The sequence below is a fragment of the Ranitomeya variabilis genome, chromosome 4 (genome assembly GCF_051348905.1).
Source record: "Ranitomeya variabilis isolate aRanVar5 chromosome 4, aRanVar5.hap1, whole genome shotgun sequence".
Classification (NCBI taxonomy): domain Eukaryota; kingdom Metazoa; phylum Chordata; class Amphibia; order Anura; family Dendrobatidae; genus Ranitomeya; species Ranitomeya variabilis.
In genome coordinates, this window is record NC_135235.1 from 680782038 (window position 1) to 680802458 (window position 20421).

Below are 20421 nucleotides of genomic sequence, written 5' to 3' on the forward strand. Positions count from 1 at the left end.
GAGTTTTTTTTTTCAAATTTAAAAGATAACGTGTGTTGGGTCATCCTTTGCATTCTCAAAAAAGGCCCAGGCTAGGCAACCCTTGCCAGACCTGCGAACTGCAAACTTGCGACCGATGCTGGCTACAGACAGAGTTGGGGCTGAGGATGCAGTGCTTGTCGTGGTTATATCACTTCATGTCTCTGTGGGAAGCCGCAACATAAGCTCCTCATCTTCCTCCTCTTCTGCTGAGCTACTCAGCTGCATACCTCTGGGTTCACACCAAGTGGGATTTACAACCTCATCGTCATCCTCTGTGTTCTCACACTACTCACCGTGAGAGTCACCTTCCTCCTCTTCCTGCCCTGACACCACAGTACAGTCCATGTGCACCTCTAGTACCTGAGTCTCATCAGGATCACCATCACCTTAGGTGGTTAACATCTGGTGAAGAGGGTCTGAATTCTGCTCGGACTCTACTTCGTCCTGCCCCGGATCCATCATTTAACTGACAAGTTCACTTTCAGAAACAACCGCAACCTCTCTGTACTGTGACGCTGAGACAATGGCGTCAGCAAAGCAAGATGTCCGCTTTAAATATAGCCAGGGATATGTGATTTCAGCAGCAAATCACAGAAGACCTTGTCTCATGAAGTTGTGGATGGTTTCTGCGCTCTGATTGGCTGCCGGAATCAACACACATAAAGTTAAAGGAAAAAAAAGAGCGCGCTGCTCCTGTAACTTCTCCACACACTTTTCTAACCTATCCACACCCCCTCGCCTAATCAAACTCGTCCATCCGTTTCCCCCGCTCATCATAGAGCACCACTATCCTAGCCTAAGTAATGCCAAAAGCATTAGTGGAGACGCGATGATTTCCAAAAGTATAACCGGATTTTGACAACTTTGAGTAAAAATGCTTGTGAAAGCGAACACGAATCTGAATGTCCTACGTTTGTGCCGAATTTGAGATTAGTGAACGTTTTCCTAACACGTTCGCTCATCTCTAGTCTTTATCAAGATGCCCTGTGCGGAACACAATATAATATTAGGGAGAAGGAAAAAGACACAAGACAACAATAAAGAGATGGGAATAATAGAGAGGAAATATTGGAGAACAAAACATGTAATATTCAGATGGATCCAATCATTGTTTTTTGTAAAAAAAAAAAAAAAAAGTCATACAAACATGGCTTTGCTCCTCACACATCGAACACACCTGGCTCCGCTCCGTACACCTCGTAGACACACGGCTCCTCTCCGTACACCTCCTACACACACAACTCCGCTCTGTAGACCTCGTACATACGCATCTCCACTCCGTACACCTCGTACACACACGGCTTCGCTCCGTACACTCACTGCTCCGGTTCATACACATACGGCTTCGTTCCGTACACCTCGTACACACGCGGATCTACCCTGTACACCTTGTACACAAGCAACTATGCTCTGAACACCTCATACACACACGGCTCTGCTTCAGCCACACTGTAAACCCCTCCTAACGACAAACATAAGCTACAGCTCATCCAGCACCATGACAACCAGCACAGCAGAGTCCTGCATACACTGAGGCCCCTGATCATGTGACCCCTGACTCCTCCCCTCCTGTGACCTCATCACAGGTCCTGTGCGCACAGAGAACAGTCATATATGTGGAGTGTGGCTCTGCAGGTGGAGGTAGGTGCTGGAGATTCCCCATTACTGGTGCATTAATATTAGAAATATATTGCTTGATCTTCCAGACCTTATCTTGACCTCCACTGTTCCTGTTATCTGCCATTTCTTAATTACATTTTGAACTGAGTAAAGGGCAACTTGAAGAAAATGCTTTGCTATCATGACCTTCTCCTGCTTTGTGAGCCTCCACCATTTTCAGAGTGCTAGGCAGCTGCTTAGAAGACCCCATGACTGCTGTTTTTTTGACACAAGGTTAGAGGAGACTGGGTTTTTATAAAGCTGGGAAATTTGAATCATCTGGCTTTTCGTAACGATAATGGTGAACAAGCCATAACCTTAACAGGCTAATTAACCCCTTTCTGCCATTAGACGTACTATTCCGTCCATGTGGGGTGGGCCCTACTTCCCATGGACTGAATAGTACATCATAGGCGATCGGCCGCGCTCACCGCCGGGTGTCAGCTGATTATTACAGCTGACATCCGGCACTATGTGCTAGGAGCGGTCACTGACCGCTCCTGGCACATTAACCCCCGGCACACTGCGATCAAAGATGATCGCAGCATTCTGGCGGCATAGGGAAGCATCGCACAGGGAGGGGGCTCCCTGCGTGCTTCCCTGAGACCCTCGGAGCAGCGCAATGTGATCGCGTTTGCTCCGAGGGTCTCCTACCTCCTCCTCCCTGCAGGCCTGGATCCAAAATGGCCGTGGGGGGGCCTTCCGGGTCCCACAGGGAGGTGGCTTTCAAGCGCCTGCTCAGAGCAGGCGCCGGGAAACCTCCCTGCAGTGCCTGTGTGATCGCAGATCTGACACAGTGCATTGCAAAGTGTCAGATCAGCGATCTGTCACTATAATGTGATGTCCCCCCTGGGGCAATTTAAAAAAAAAATAATTTTTACGTGTGTGTAAAAAAAAAAATAAAAAAAAAAAAAAAAAAAATCCTAAATAAATAATATTGTTCCAATAAATAAATTTATTTATCTAAATAAAAAAACAATAAAAGTACACATATTTAGTATCGCCGCGTCCGTAACGACCCAACCTATAAAACTGTCCCACTAGTTAACCCCTTCAGTGATCACGCTTTATCATACCGCCAAACAAAAAGTGGAATAACACACAATCAAACAGAGGAATATAAATAACCATGGTACCGCTGAAAACGTCACCTTGTCCCGCAAAAAAACAAGCCACCATACAGCATCATCAACGAAAAAATAAAAAGGTTATAGTCCTCAGAATAAAGCGATGCAAAAATAATTATTTTTTTATATAAAATAGTTTTCATCTTATAAAAGCGCCAAAACATTACTTACCTGAAGACTATAACTGCTTTATCAATTTTACCAAACGTAGATTGGTATAAGCGCCCCCGCCCAAAAGAAATTCATGAATAGTTGGGTTTTGGTCATTCTACCTCACAAAAATCTGAATAAAAAGCGATAAAAATGTCACGTGCCTGAAAATGTTACCAATAAAAACTTCAACTTGTCCCGCAAAAAACAAGACCTCACATGACTCTGTGGACCAAAATATGGAAAAATTATAGCTCTCAAAATGTGGAGATTCAAAAACTATTTTTTGCAATAAAAAGCGTCTTTTAGTGTGTGACAGCTGCCAATCATAAAAATCCACTAAAAAACCCGCTATAAAAGTAAATCAAACCCCCCTTCATCACCTCCTTAGGGAAAAATAATACAATTTAAAAAAATGTATTTATTTCCATTTTCCCGTTAGGGTTAGGGTTGGGGCTAAAGTTAGGGTTTGGATTACATTTACGGTTGAGATTAGGGTTAGGGGTGTGTCAGGGTTAGGGGTGTTGTTAGGGTTACTGTTGGGATTAGGTTTAGGGGTGTATTTGGGTTAGGGTTTCAGTTAGAATTTGGGGGGTTTCCACTGTTTAGGCACATCAGGGCTCTCCAAACACGACATGGCGTCCGATCTCAATTCCAGCCAATTCTGTGTTGAAAAAGTAAAACAGGGCTCCTTCCCTTCCGAGCTCTGCCATGCGCTCAAACAGTGGTTTACTCCCACATTTGGGGTATCAGCGTACTCAGGACAAATTTTACAACAACTTTTGGTGTCCAATTTCTCCTGTTACCCTTGGTAAAATAAAACAAATTGGAGCTGAATTAGAAATGATTCTTTCTCCGCAGTTTCTATAGGACTTAATACGTTCCTGATTCCAGAGAGTAATAGAAATACGGCAGAAAACAGAGGAAGAAAGTTCAGAGAAGAAGCTTCATAGAAAGACATTGACCTTTTGGGATAAAGTGATTCCAGCACTTTACCAAGTAAATCACATTAGAACTATAGCAGGTGAAGACCCCAATATCCACAGGTGTCCCTTCTAATTGGGGGGAAACTATCACCTCTAATAATCCTCGGACTGTTCTGACAAACACGGAAAAGTGCCCCTTTATGGAGGTGACAGAAAGTCTGTTTAGTCACTTTAGCTTCTTAGTATCAGCTCTAATCCAATGGTGAGAGAGCGATTTACCCTGAAGAGTCACAGATTGTGGGGCTGTTATAAAATGTTATATTTAGGGGGTTTGTGTTGTCTCCTTATAAGAATCACAATGGTTTTGTTCTTTTTTCATTGATAAATACATACGATCCAACTATGAAAGATAGGAACCAAGGAAATATGTATTGCTGTCATAGTATGGTGCCTTTTTCTTGGCCCCCACACTCTATAATATTGCCCAGAACCACCATCCCCCTTCACACAGTATAAAGTTCCCCCAGTACCATAGACATTATGATTGTACAAAATGCCACACACAAAATGCTAAAACTCAAACCAGTAGATAATAAATCCTCACTAATCCCCATTCTTGATGTAGTACAGTGCCCCTTTCTTGGTTCCCACATACTGTATAATGATCCAACTGTACCTCCATCCCCTCACACACAGTATAATATTCCCATAGTACTGCCATCCCTAATTTTATTTTGGAGCATTTGAACACCTGCTTTTTTTTTTGTCGGGGGGGGGGGGGGGGGAGTTTCATGTAACGTATGGAAGCCTAAGGGAAAATGGTTAGAAATGATGCAGTCAATGACTAATGTTTTGATGCAGTTAGTGACAAACTCTGGCTAAATATGTTTCTAGAGCCATAGTGGAAGATGAAGATGTCATCTTCCTCATGAAGTACCATATATACTCGAGTATAACCCAACCCTAGTGTAAGCCGACCCCCTAATTTTGCCCCAAAAACTGGGAAAACTGAATGACTCGAGTATAAGCCTAGGGTGGAAAATGCAGCAGCTACCAGTAAATGTCAAAGATAAAAATAGGTACCAATAAAAGTAAAATTAATTGAGACATCAGTAGGTTAAGTGTTTTTGAATATCCATATTTAATCAGGAGCCCTATATAATGCTCCATACAGTTAATGATGGGCCCCATAAGATGCTCCATATTAAAATATGCCCCATATAATCTTGCATAAAGGTTAATAATGGCCCTATAAGATGCTCCATAGAGACATTTGCCCCATATAGTGCTGCACAAACGTTATGGCCCCATAAGATGCTCCATAAAGATATTTGGCCCATACAGTGCTGCACAAACGTTAATTATGGCCCCATAAGATGCTCCATAAAGATATTTGGCCCATACAGTGCTGCACAAACGTTAATTATGGCCCCATAAGATGCTCCATAAAGATAGTTGCCCCATATAGCGCTGCAAAAATGTTGATTATGGTCTCCATACAGACACTTGCCCCACTTGCTGTTGCTGCGATAAAAAAAAAAATCACATACTCACCTCTCCGTCGCTCAGACCCTCGGCACTTTCAATATTCACCTGCTCCTCGGTCCGGCCACCGCTCCGTCTTCAGCATCTTCTGCACTGACGTTCAGGCAGAGGGCGCGCACTAACCACGTCACCGCACCCTCTGACCTGAGCTTCACTGCAGAAGACGCCGAAGACGGAGCGGCTGCCGGAACGAGGAGAGGTGAGTATTGCGCAGCTCTCCCCATTATACTCACCAGCTCCTGGCACGGTGCAGTCCCTGGTTCCCCCAGTACCACAGCTTCTTCCTGTATTGAACGGTCACCGTTACCGCTCATTATAGTAATGAATATACGGCTCCACCCCTATGGAAGGTGGAGCCGCATATTCATTCCTGTAATGAGCGGTACCATGTGACCTCTCAGTACAGGAAGAATCTGAGGCGCCGGGGAACCAGGGACTTGCAGGGACCGCGCCAGGAGCAGGTGAGTATTATTAGACAGCCCCTGATCCCCCCTCTCCTGCCGACCCCTGGGTATGACTCGAGTATAAGCCGAGAGGGGGACTTTCAGCCCCAAAAAATGGGTTGAAAATCTCGGCTTATACTCGAGTATATATGGTAGTTATTTCTCATGTCACGTGTAATGAATATCTCCTGCAGTGTTGCTAATGCTGATTCTAGTGTCGGTTAAATGAGGCGAGAATTAGCGTTATGGAAGATCAGTCTATGAGAAATGTATTTAGCTGCCGAGGAAGAAACTGCTTGTTGTCTGTGGCATAAAATATAGTAGATGTCAGGGAAGAAAAGAGAATGTAAAATAATAAAAATACCATTGCTGCTTGGGTCCCCGCCAATCTCTGTATTTCCTGGTCAGTCCCAACACACTTGTGATTCCTACAGCCAATCAGTTGCCGAAGCAGTGAATAACATAGCCAGTGATTGCGAGCATGGAGAAGATGTCTTAGTCAGCAATTCAATCTATGTTTCCCCTTATTGTCTTCAGAAATTGTATTATTACAAGGAATTCTTTATGATGTTACATCGGCTCATCTTCTTCTCATTCAAGTCTCTACGATATCAGATCCTCTCAGTGGACATCTAACTACCCATCAAGGATAGATATGGACAGAGACAAGATGGTGGAGAGGATATTACAACTCACCCTAGAGATCCTCTTCCGGCTTACTGGAGAGGTGAGAGATTCTGATGACGTCACATTACATCATTCTTATCTATGGGAATAACAGATGGACAGAACTGGAGAGGTGAGGACTCTGGAAATGTCTCTAGTGATTTATTAATGTGTCTCCATAACCAGGATTACACAGTGGTGAAGAAGACCTCTAGTGAGCTCTGTCAGGACCCTATGTCTGAGGGATGGGGAAGACCCCTGAGCACAATCATGGGGCCTCCACCTCACCCCCTGATCCATGAGAACATAAATGACCAGAAGATCCTAGAACTCGCCTACAAGATGATTGAGCTGCTGACAGGAGAGGTGACACTACTGGGAATGCTGGGACATTATATAGAAACGCTTTGAAGTGATCCGGGGATGACAGTATCATTGTATGTGTCAGGTTCCTATAAGGTGTCAGGATGTCGCTGTCTATTTCTCCATGGAGGAGTGGGAGTATGTAGAAGGACACAAAGATCTGTACAAGAAAGTCATGATGGAGGTTCCCCAGCCCCTCACATCACCAGGTAATAGACAGGACTAAATACACACGGCCTATAATTATCTGTATATAAAGAATTAATTCAGTCCCTCTGTTTCCTCCAGATCTATCCAGTAAGAGGACAACACCACAGAGATGTCCCCGTTCTCTTCTTCCACGGGGCTGTAAACAAGAAGATCCCAATGTTCCTCAGAATGATCAGGTAGATGGAGAGAAGGTGTCATGAGATCTCCCCTATGATGTGTAGACGGCTGTGAAGGTCTTGTGCTCAGTCTTGTTTTATCTACCAGTATTATACAGCTCTGGCAAAAATTAAAAGACCACTGCAAAATGTTCAGTTTGTCTGATTTTTCACTTTGTAGGTATATTTTTGGGTAAAATGTAAATTGTTCTTTTAGTCTATAAACTTCTGACAACATGTCTCCGAATTTTCAAGCAAAAATTTTGTATTTTTTTTCTGACAAAGAAAAATGGTCAAAAAGAAAAAGAAAAACAGTGCTTTCAGACCTCAAATAATGCAAAGAAAACAAGTTCATAATCGTTTAGATACAACAATACTAATGTTTTAACTCAGGAAGAGTTCAAAAATCAATATTTTGTGGAATAACCATGATTTTAATCACAGCTTTAATGCATCTTGGCATGCTTTCCACCAGTCTTTCACACTGCTTCTGGTGCAAAAATTTAAGCAGTTCTTCTTTGTTTAATGGTTTGTGACTATCCATCATCCTCTTGATTATATTCCAGTGTCATGATCCAGGTCGGGGTTCTTGCTTTTCCTTCTTCGGCCTGGTTATGGTGGGGTTAACCTTTCCTGCCCCTCTTTGGTTCATTGGTGGCTATTTATTGATGCCACTCCTGGTAGCATTTGTCAGTGATAGTTCCAGTCCCTGGCTTGAGCAGCTGACCCTTATACTCTAGTGATCCTTCTACCTCTTATTACCCGTATTTGTGCCTGACCTGTTCCCTGTCTCTGACTTAGTGTGTGTTTGGTGGTTTCCTACAGTGTATGACTCGGCTTGTATTTTGACCCCTGCCTCCTGCTTTCCGTCTCTGTTACTATGTTTCCCGTCTGGTTTTGACTCTCTGGCTCATTCCCCCACTACTTCCTTTGTCTCACATTTTGGATCCTGCGCTCCAGTCTGGTTCCAATTTCTGGCTTGTATCTGACCTTGTGCATTGCTGTGACCTCTGGTACTTCATCTTCCTGTTTGTTGCTGACCGGCCTGTCTGACTATTCTGCCGCCTCCTGGTGATGCTCCTTGCTTTGCACTGTGGTGCAACACAGTGAGTGCTACCTTTTTCCCCTTACCTGTGCCCCCCTGGTGGAGGTTGCGTATAACTGCCTTGCAGTTGCATTACACAGATGTTTTCTATGGGGTTCAGGTCTGGAGATTGGGCTGCCCATGACAGGGTTTTGATGTGGTGGTCTCTTAATTTTTGCCAGAGCTGTATGTTATATACTTGTTTAATGAGAATGGCGGATTAGAGCTGATCATAGATGTGACTTCTCCTTCTGTGACTTTTACAATATTTGTTTCAGGGTGAAGATCTGACCCATATTAATACTACAGAGACATATGTGAAGGATGATGAGCGGTGTAAAGAGGAGATTCCTACATATGACTACCCAGGTGAGTAGTAACCACTAAATGCAGAAAAGTCACAGATTCTTCTCAGTCACCGACTGTCACTGCTTTATCAGTGGTGTAGTCCGGCCATGTCACAGTCGTGTGATCACCATTTTGCCTTTAGACCACAACATTCTCTTCCACCATAAACTGTTCAAATGACTTTGGGCATTGAAAACCCTTTTCTATAGACCTTACAACCTGGAGGATCCACCTACCCCCCCTCGGATTAGAAGATGCAGATCGTTACCTGCCCAGATCTGTAAACTACAAAACCAAATGACAGCGTACGTAGAATGTGCTGACAAGTTAGAAAATCACTTAAAGAAAATATTATGATGGGCCTGTAAAAGAAAGTGGAGAGTAATGATGCTGTTGGCTTCCTATATCCCTGATATCTTATTGGATGAATCTACCTTCTCTCCCTTCTGTGCTGCTGAATGTGCTCATATGGTCCCTACAAGACCAGGTCCAGTCTTTCTGGCCAAACTTCACTTTTACGATTGACAGCATTAAATGAGCAGTGAGGCCAAGTGTGAATTTCTGCACAATAGCAGCAGAGTTTCCCTTTATCCTGACTTTTTAATTTCTTTTAAAACCAACTAACTTCAAACAGGATTGCGGTAAACTATGTAATAAACATTACATCTATGCCAAAATATATCTCTAAATGGCAGGGAATGTGTTGGCATGGCTCGAGCCCTGGTTTCTTGGATTCACTCAACATCATAATTTCTATTATGTTTCAATCCTAAGGAATTCAGATTACTGCACAATCTCTCCTGAAATGGGGGCGCTAATACTTTTTCTACTCTTCTGTTCAGGACTTATAGTAGCTCTAATGGTCCACCATACATGAGTGCAAGTCCAGTTTAGTGTTGGCGTTTTACCCTCATACATATGTTGTTGTTGGGAATGTATCATATTTTTTTATTTTATGTCTACTGGTTTACAGTTTTTCAGTTTTGTATGATTTGTTGTGGGATCATCTTGCATCACTTAAAAAAAAAAAAAAAAAAAAAAAGTCTCCATTGCCTCTTCCAAATGCCTGAGATCTAACTTAAGACACCTCAGCTCTGCATAAATCTGCATTATAAAAAGTTCTCTTTAAATGTCTAATATTTATTCTTGAAGCACATCTGACCTAAATATTGGCCTTTATCATAATTTAAATGTTGTGGCTCTTGGCAATCTATTTACTCCAGAGAGGTTTCACCACTATTTATTCATCAAACTTTTTTTTTTTTACTTAAGTGGTAGTAAGGTAGCCAGGTCAGAACCAGGAGGGCAGAGAAAATACAAAATCAGAAGACACAAGAGTAGTCAGTAAATGAGCCAGGGTTACAACAGGAAATAAATACACAGAGGACTGAACCAGAGGAGAACATGGCTGTATCTGGCAGCTTCCGGCAATATGCTTCTAGCTTTAGTAGGGTGTGGTGGTTTCCAATTGGCAGAAGAAAGGAGTAGATTACTGGATCTGGACACCACACACAGCCACGCATACTGCCACACTGGATAGTACTACAGGTACACTACTCTTAGTGGCTGCACAGACCCTGCACAGCCCAGAGATTCTGGTTCCGACATCTCTGCCATCACCAGCGCTGCCTGCAGAATGAATAAGTCTACGTTCACATTTGCGGTCTGCGCCGCAGCGTCGCCGCATGCGTCATGCGCCCCTATATTTAACATGGGGGCGCATGGACATGCGTTGCACTTGCGTTTTGCGACGCATGCGTCACTGCGGCGCACGCGTCCGGGCGCAGAGGACGCAGCAAGTTGCATTTTTGCTGCGTCCAAAATCAACCAAAAAAAGGACGCATGCGTTGCAAAACGCAGCGTTGTGCATGCGTTTTGCTGCGTTTTTGTTTGCGTTGTGCGTTGCGTCGCTGACGCTGCGGCGCACAACGCAAATGTGAACGTAGCCTAAGGCGGCGCCTGGTGACAGAAGCAGATGTCACAGGAGCAGGTTCCAGAGGAAGAGGTTGCATAAGACCTAATATGACAAAATGGCAGAAAACCAGAGCAGTAGAAATCCCCATGAAGTGACTCTATTGTGGAAATTATAAACCTCAGTGAATTAACCCCTTAACGACCGCCGATACGCCTTTTAACGGCAGCAGTTAAGGGTACTTAAACCACAGCACCTCTTTTTAATGTTGCTGAAGTTTAAGGTTATAGCGCTCCCCAGCATCGGAATTTCTGTGGAGTCTCGGCTGCCGGGGGTAGCTGAGACCCCAGAGAACATGACTCGGGTCGGTTTTTACCGACCTCGGTGTTGTGATCACCGTTATTAATGGTATAACGGCAACCGCAAAAAAAAAGGTGATTTTTCCATTTAACTTCTCTCTCCTCTGATGTGATTGCATATCAGAGGAGAGAGAAATAGGGTCCCCCAATCACTCCCCTTGTACCTCTGGAGTCCCTGATGTGCCCACGTGATGTCCCCCAGGTCACCGGAGTCTTCTTCCGGTGGATACCGCGTGTATCCTGTCTCAGTGGGTTGACAGTCTCCACTGCCTTTGTGGCCCATACTTTACAGGCCTATTCTATGGATGTAATTTAAACTAACTTTTGGGGCTCCACCAAGCATACTGCTAAATTTAGCACACTGATGAAGGTCCTGTATCGACCGAACCGTTTGTGATCTCTGTATGTAAATAAACCCCCCTCTTTGCATCACAACACTTTGGAGTGTGCTAGTCACTTGTATCTTATAATAGGATCACAGTCCTGGTGCCACAGGGGCTTAATGAGCTTCGTATAAAGGGTCCCTGCTGTGGAAATAAGGTGAGGGCACAGTCGACCTATAAATATATGTCTGTCCTCCAGGGGCTGCAGTGGTGGTCAGGGGTTAATGTGTGCCAAAGAGACGCAGTATCTGCAGGTCGTGGGAAAATTTGGGGGCAAAAAGATCATTTTTGTGGTAAAAATAAGATTTTTTTATTTTCATGGCTCTACGTTATAAACTTCTGTGAAGAACTTGGGGGTTTAAAGTTCTAGTTTCCAAAATGGTGTCACTTGTGGGGGGTTTCCACTGCTTAGGCACATCAGGGGCTCTCCAAACGCAACATGGTGTCCGATCTCAATTCCAGCCAAATCTGCATTGAAAAAGTCAAACGTCGCTCCTTCTCTTCCGAGCTCTGCCATGCGCCAAAACAGTGGTTTACCCCCCCATATATCGGGTATCGGCGTATTCAGAAGAAATTACACAACAACTTTTGTGGTTCATTTTCTCTTTTTACACTTGTGAAAAATTGGTTCTGAAGTAAAAAGTTTGTGAAAAAAGATACCGTATATACTCGAGTATAAACCAACCCAAGTATAAGCCGAGGTACCTAATTTTGCCACAAAAAACTGGGAAAACTTATTGACTCGAGTATGAGCCTAGGGTGGGAAATGCAGCAACTACTGATAAATTTCAAAACTAAAAATAGATACCAATAAAAGTAAAATTAATTGAGACATCAGTAGGTTAAATGTTTTTGAATATCCATATTGAATCAGGAGCCCCATAAGATGCTTCATACAAAGTACGCCCCATATAATGCTCCATAAAGTTCATGATCGGCCCCATAAGATGCTCCATACAAAAATATGCCCTATATAATGCTGCATTAAGTTTAATGATGGCCCCATAAGATGCTCCATATTAAAATATGCCCCATATAATGCTGCACCAAGGATAATGATGGCCCCATAAGATGCTCCATATTAAAATATGCCCCATATAGGTTAATGATGGCCCCATAAGATGCTCCATAATAAAATATGTCCCATATAATGCTGCACAAAGGTTAATGATGCCCCATGAGATGCTCTATACAAAAGTATGCCCTAGATAATGCTGCACAAAGGTTAATGATGGCCCCATAAGAAGCTCCATATTAAATTATGCCCCATATAATGCTTCATAAAGGATAATGATGCCCCACAAGATCCTCCATACAAAAATATGCCCTATATAATGCTGCACAAAGGTTAATGATGGCCCCATAAGAAGCTCCATATTAAATTATGCCCCATATAATGCTTCATAAAGGATAATGATGCCCCACAAGATCCTCCATACAAAAATATGCCCTATATAATGCTGCACAAAGGTTAATGATGGCCCCATAAGATGCTCCAGGTTCACTAACCACGTCATCGTGCCCTCTGACATTAACATAACAGCCAGAAGACCCGGAAGACACAGCGCAGCGGTGGAACGGGGACAGGTGAATATCCCATGGCTCACCCTCTCCCAGTCCTATTCGCCCTCCTGGCGCTGCATATCAGTCCCTGCATCTCGGGCACCGGCATCTCTTTTCCTATCTTCCTTCCTGTGCTGAGCGGTCACTGATACTGTTCATTAAAGTAATAGATATGCGCCCCACGCCTATGGGAGTGGAGACGCGTGCATATTCATTACTTTAATGTGCGGCACCACGTGACCGCTCAGCACAGGAAGGAAGACAGGAAGAGAGATGCCGGCGCCCGAGATGCAGGGACTGATACGCAGCGATGACACCAGGAGGGTGAGTATGATGTCTTCTGCTTGTTAGTGTTTGGAAATTTAGTTTTCATCACCTCAGCTGAATGATTTACGGCTGCTAGCCAGCCTAAGTACATGTGGGGGTTGCCTGGTTGCTAGGGAATCCCCACATGTATTCAAGCTGTCTAATAGCTGTAAATTATTCAGCTGCCGTGATGAAAACTAAATCTCTGAGCAGTCATAAATACTCGGAGATCACCCAAGCGTGCTCGGCAAAACCCGAGCAACGAGTATATTCGCTCATCACTATTAATAAATTTCTTGAATGTGGTATTGAGCACATTGAGGGGTGCAGATTTTAGAATGGTGTCACTTTTGGGTATTCTCTGTCATGTAGACCCCTCAAAGTGACTTCAAATGTGATGTGATCCCTAAAAAAAAAATGGTGTTGTAAAAATGAGAAATCGCTGGTCAACGTTTGTTTCCAAAATTGCGCTGATGTAAAGTAGACATGTGGGAAATGTTAAAATGTTATTTATTAACTATTTTGTGCAATATGACTCTGTTATTTAAGGGCATAAAAATTCAAAGTTTGGAAATTGCGAAATTTTCTAAATTATTGCCATATTTCCGTTTTTTTCATATCATTAGTCATATCGAAGAAATTTTACCGCTAACATGAAGTACAATATGTCATGAAAAAGCTGTCTCAGAATCAGCGGGATATATTGAAGCTTTCCAGAGTTATAACCACATAAATTGACAGTGGTCAGAATTGTAAAAATTGGCATGGTCATTAAATACCAAATTGGCTCGTCACTAAGGGGTTACTCTATTGAAGTAGTGACTATTTTGACTCCATAGGTGCTTTCCGGAAATTAGTACACAGTGGATGTTGGAGAGTGAAAAATGCATATTTTCCATTTTATTACCCCACACATAGTGCTCAGATTATGCTCCAGGAGACACACACGCCGTAAATTAAGTTTGTTCTTCTCACCATAATAATGCCAAATACATGGATGATACATGTGGTTTTGGCACTTTGCAAGGCTCAGAAGTGAGGGCAGAGGTGTATCTAGCATTTCCTGCACCCGGGGCAAAGGACCAGTTTGGCACCCCCCCAAAAAAAAAACAACAACTCCCCCCCCCCCCCCCAAAAAAAAAAAAAAAAAAAAAACTCCCCCATTTGAAACTTAACTCTATTGAAACTGTATGACAAGGCCAAGGTACATTCCTGAATCTCCATAATGTTAAAATAGATGCCAATAAAAGTAAAATTAATTGAGACATCAGTAGGTTAAGTGTTTGTGAATATCCATATTGAATGAGGAGCCCCATATAATCCTGCATAAAGGTTAATAATGGCCCCCATAAGATGCTCCATAGACACATTTGCCCCATATAGTGCTGCACAAACGTTATAGCCCCATACAGACACTTGCCCCGTTATAGTGCTGCACAAATGTTATGGCCCCATTGATGCTCCATACAGACACTTGCCCCGTTATAGTGCTGCACAAATGTTATGGCCCCCATATAGTGCTGCACAAACGTTATGGCCCCATATAGTGCTGCACAAACGTTATGGCCCCATATAGTGCTGCACAAACGTTATGGCACCATATAGTGCTGCACAAACGTTATGGCCCCATATAGTGATGCACAAACATTATGGCCCCCATATAGTGCTGCACAAATGTTATGGCCCCATAAGATGCCCCATACAGATATTTGCCCCATGTGCTGTTGCTGCGATAAAAAAAAAAAATCACATACTCACCTCTCCATCGCTCAGGCCCCTGGCACTTTCAATATTGACCTGCTCCTCGTTCCATTCACCGCTCCATCTTCCGCCTCCTCTGCACTGACGTTCAGGCAGAGGGCACGCACTATGTCATCGCGCCCTCTGACCTCAGCGTCACTGCAGAAGACGGAGCGGTGGCTGGAACGAAGAGCAGGTGAATATCGCGCAGCGCTCCCCTCCCCGTTATACTCACCTACTCCTGGCGCGGTGCAGTCCCTGCGCTGCTGCTTCTTCCTGTACTGAGCGGTCACCGTTATCGCTCATTACAGTAATGAATATGTGGCTCCACCCCTATGGGAGGTGGAGCCGCATATTAATTACTGTAACGAGCGGTACCATGTGACCGCTCAGTACAGGAAGAAGCCGGGGCGCCGGGCAGCCAGGGACCTGCAGGGACCACGCCAGGAGTAGGTGAGTATAATTAGACAGCCCCTGCTCCCTGGCCCTGCCAACCCCCTCCTTGGACCGCCGCATCATCAGGCGGCCCGCTGGTGCCCCCCTGTCAGCTGCGCCCAGGGCACATGCCCCGGCTTCCCCCCCCTGGATACGCCACTGAGTGAAGGGGAGATTTGACTTTGGGAGAGCAGATGCTGCTGGATTGGTTTATGGACGCCGTGTTGCTTTTCAAGAGCCTTTGAACCACTAATAATGTGGAAACCTCTGTTTTTCCATTGACAAAAGATGGACCTAAGTGGGGACTGTTTTTTTGTGAGATAAGTACAAGTTTTTATTGGTATTATTTTCACCTACATAACATTGGTGACTTATTTCTGATTTAGGAGGCAGAATGAACAAACAGTTGAACACCACTCTACTGGTTCATCCTATGAGATTTTCTAGTAGACTGTGAACAGTCATTGTCTTGGTGAATAATTCAATATTTTTACATAATTTGCCATTTTTACAGACAATTTAAATAGAAATGTTACAAAAATGAAATTCAAGGATATTTTATTCAAAAATAATATTTTTTTTTATCTTGGCAGATGACTGTACCAGGAGATCAGAGGGACAGCTGACATCTTCAATTTTAAAATTAGATGATCTTAATATCCAGCAGGATAGAATTGAAGTGAATGACATTACTCCAGATATACCATCATCCCTTCGCAACAAAGACCTATCATTTGATCTTTTTAAACAGGTCCTGTCTTCTGATTTATTACCAACTACTGAGGAAAGTCAAAGTCACAAACTAAGCCTTAAAAAAGTAACTGCTCCTAAAGCAAAGAGGCCATTTTCTCTTTCAGAATATGGAAATAGTTTTCCCCTCAAAAAGTCTTTTCTTAAAAATCAAAAAATTCCCACAGAAGAGAATAGATTTTCTTGTTCCAAGTGTGGGAAATGTTTTAACCAGAAATCATCTTTTCTTAGTCATCAGAGCAGTCACACAGGGGAAAAACCATTTTTATGTTCAGAATGTGGGAAATGTTTTGCGAAAAAATCATATCTTCTTAGTCACCAGAGAATTCACACCGGTGAGAAGCCTTTTTCATGCTCAGAATGTGGGAAATGTTTTAAAAAGAAAGAGCATCTTTATGGCCACGAGAGAACTCACACAGGGGAGAAGCCTTTCTCATGTTCAGAATGTGGGATATGTTTTGTGCATAAATCAACTCTTCTTAGACACCAAAGAATTCACACAGGGGAGAAGCCTTTTTCCTGTTCAGAATGTGGGAAATGTTTTATCCAGAAAACAGATTTGGTTAAGCACCAGAGAACCCACACAGGGGAGAAGCCATTTTCATGTTCAGAATGTGGGATTTGTTTTGTGCATACATCAAATCTTCTTAGACACCAGAGAATTCACACAGGGGAAAATAATTTTTCCAGTTCAAAATGTGGGAAATATTTTAACCAGAAATCAGATTTTGTTATACATCAGAGAACCCACACAGGGGAGAAGCCTTTTTCATGTTCAGAATGTGGGAAATGTTTTAACCATAAATCAGATTTTGTTATACATCAGAGAACCCACACAGGGGAAAAGCCTTTTTCATGTTCAGAATGTGGGAAATGTTTCGTGAAAAAATCATATCTTCGTAGTCACCAGAGAACCCACACAGGGGAGAAGCCTTTTTCTTGTTCAGAATGTGGGAAATGTTTTAACCAGAAATCGCATCTTAATAGCCATCAGAGAACCCATATAGGGGAAAAGCCTTTTTCATGTTCTGAATGTGGGAAATGTTTTGTGAAGAAATCATCTCTTCTTAGTCACCAGAGAACTCACACAGGGGAGAAGCCTTTTTCATGTTCTGAATGTGGGAAATGTTTTGTGAAGAAATCATCCCTTCTTAGTCACCAAAGAATTCACACAGGGGAGAAGCCTTTTTCATGTTCTTAATGTGGGAAATGTTTTACATAGAAATCAGCTCAGCATCAGAAAACTCATGCAGGGGAAAAGCCTTTTTCATGTTCAAAATGTTGGAAATGTTTTAATCGAAAATTGCATTTTCTTAAAGGGATTGTCCATTACTTACTAGGGCAACCGCTTGTCATTCCTTATGTTTCGCCTAGTTAAAATAAAAACACTCATACTCTCCTTCCATGCCAGTGCTGTTCCAGAGTTGTCTGCACTCAAGTCCTCGGAGTTCATGTCAGGTTGTTCCATAACATGAGCCCTGCACCCAGTTAGCGCTGGCTTCACTGTTCCTACTTTCGGATGTATTTAACATGATCAGGAAGCCAGAGCTGCGGCTGCTGATTTCCTTGTATTGTTAGATTTGTCCGAGGGGGGGGACAGTGACGCTAGAGCTGATTGGGCACAGGGCTCACATGACATAACAACTAATGATGAGTGAGCGTGGTTGGATAAGGCATTATCCAAGCATGCTCGTGTGCTAAATAAGTGTTTTGGCATGCAGGAAAAATAGGTTCAACAGCCACAACTCATGTATTGTGGCTGCTGAACTGCTGCGAAACATGCAGCAACAGTGACTCAAACCTTTTTTTCAAAGACGCCGAAAACACTCGGTTAGCCCATGAGCATGACCAGATAACTTCTTATTGAAGCATGCTCTCTAATCACTAGTAACAAGCTCACATGAGCCCCAGGAACACAATTGCTGACACTGCTGGATTGGCACCGGTATGGGAGGTTCGTATGTGTTTTTATTTTAATAGTACCAAGCATGAGGAATGAGAAGGGTTTGGCCAAGTATTGGCCAACCCCTTTAAACATAAAAAATCCCACACAGAGAGAAGTCATCACATTTAGAGTGTGGAAAATGAATTACTAGAAATCATATTTTGATGACCATCAAAAATAATTCAGCTGGAGAGAAACTATATATATTATTGACAAATTGTACATAAAGATATAACAGACAGACGTATAAATAAGAGGGAAATTACTTGAACTTACTGTATTTTTTGGACTATAAGACACACTTGTAGCAAGAAAAAAATCTTGCTAATAAGCGAGTGCATCTTATAGATTGCAGGCAGCTTCCTGTGACAGAGGAGAATGCTGAGACAGTGTCCTTCCTGATCACTGAGAGAACTGCTCTCTCCAGCCCCATGCTTTTCTAACTGATTGATGCAAAACAGGAGGGGATGGTACCGAGACAAAGGCTGTAGGTTCTGAGTGAGCAGCTGAAGAACCTTTCACCCAACTAGCTAAAGGACCTTTCAGATCATGTACTCAATCTTATGACCTGGAAGGAGCTGCAAAATGGGGTAATGTATATACAGTATGTGTATGCAAATGTGCATATGTAGTTGAGCTGTGTTTATGTAGATATGCTTATGTAAGCAGAGCTGTGTGTATATACATCTGCGTTAATGTGCGCGCACTGTGCATGCTGCAGTGTTGTGAGAATATATGTGCACTGCACAGTGTACATTAATGTTCGTGCTGTGAAACTATATGTAAATAAAACACATGGTGCAGAGAAACACTAACCGTAGATTTATTATTTCGCTATTATACAGTAGTTCATTAAAATTAGTAATATTCACACTGTGGAGACACAAAGGTCAGTGGGTGCTCCCATCCACTGGCTGGCTGTCTTTAGAAAGACCACACGGACAGGTGCTCATCCCACTGAACGCTCATACTCCTTCTGTGGGTAGAACACTACTTGGACATCACAGGGTGAGAGTACCACACTGCAGTAAGACTTTATTGGGTCACCCGTAACATCATACATTACATTTCCAGCAAGGATACAAGATAGTGAAAGTGACAGAGTCTAATCTTTACGCTGGCTCGCCAGGAATTAGAATCTCCGTGACTTCAGGGCATCCAGGGCCAACTATCCCAACCAGCAGCACTCCACTTTTAACAGGCACCTACAGAGAGGAGGTAGCGGTAAGCTTAGAAAGCTGACTAAGCACAGAGAGGCATGTGGCCAGGTAATCGAATTGTCCCAGCCTGCGTTATCAAACATATTAGTGTGTTCAGTGTTGGGCAGTGGAGCAGTTTGGTAATACACCAGCTGGATCCATGTTCCATGGCTGAAGTTCAGTGGAATCACACCGGTGACTGGAGCCACACTGGTGACTGGAGCAGGCACCTCTTTCATTTCAGAGCATTGCTCACAGGATTGAGGGGCGAGATAATCTTTGGCTGTTCCCTTATTGTTCAATTATTCAATTAGACTGCCTCATTATCCTCCAGATATTAAGGCCCCGTCTCACATAGCGAGATCGCTAGCGAGATCGCTGCTGAGTCACAAGTTTTGTGACGCAACAGCGGCCTCAGTAGCGATCTCGCTATGTGTGACACGTACCAGCGATCAGGCCCCTGCTGTGAGATCGCTGGTCGTGTCAGAATGGCCTGGACCTTTTTTTGGTCGTTGAGGTCCCGCTGACATCGCTGAATCGGTGTGTGTGACACCGATCCAGCGATGTCTTCACTGGTAACCAGGGTAAACATCGGGTTACTAAGCGCAGGGCCGCGCTTAGTAACCCGATGTTTACCCTGGTTACCAGCGTAAATGTAAAAAAAAACAAACACTACATACTCACCATCTGTTGCCCGTCAGGTCCCTTGGCGTCTGCTTCCTGCTCTGACTGAGCCGCCGTACAGTGAGAGCAGAGCGCAGAGGTGACGTCACTGCTGTGATCTGCTCTCACTGTACGGCGGCTCAGTCAGAGCAGGAAGCAGATGCCAAGGGACCTGACGGGCAACAGATGGTGAGTATTTAGTGTTTGGTTTTTTTTACATTTACGCTGGTAACCAGGGTAAACATCGGGTTACTAAGCGCGGCCCTGCGCTTAGTAACCCGATGTTTACCCTGGTTACCCGGGTGCTGCAGGGGGACTTCGGCATCGTTGAAGACAGTTTCAACGATGCCGAAGTCGTTCCCCTGATCGTTGGTCACTGGAGAGAGCTGTCTGTGTGACAGCTCCCCAGCGACCACACAGCGACGCTGCAGCGATCAGCATCGTTGTCTGTATCGCTGCAGCGTCGCTG

The 20421-nt window shown here is 43.6% G+C and overlaps 2 protein-coding genes across 2 annotated transcripts in view; one reads left to right on the plus strand and one right to left on the minus strand.

Annotated features, from left to right (window-relative positions):
• The window catches only part of LOC143766377 (uncharacterized), a 55212-nt gene extending 36289 nt beyond the window's left edge, over positions 1 to 18923 (plus strand). Inside the window, exon 7 of the mRNA XM_077254024.1 lies at positions 16323 to 18923. Coding sequence (XP_077110139.1) covers positions 16323 to 17346 — 1024 coding nt within the window. The 3' untranslated portion in view covers positions 17347 to 18923. The remainder of the gene's footprint in view (positions 1 to 16322) is intronic.
• The window catches only part of LOC143766330 (uncharacterized), a 1024462-nt gene that overhangs the window by 880555 nt on the left and 123486 nt on the right, over positions 1 to 20421 (minus strand). The gene's annotated exons all lie outside the window — the stretch shown is intronic.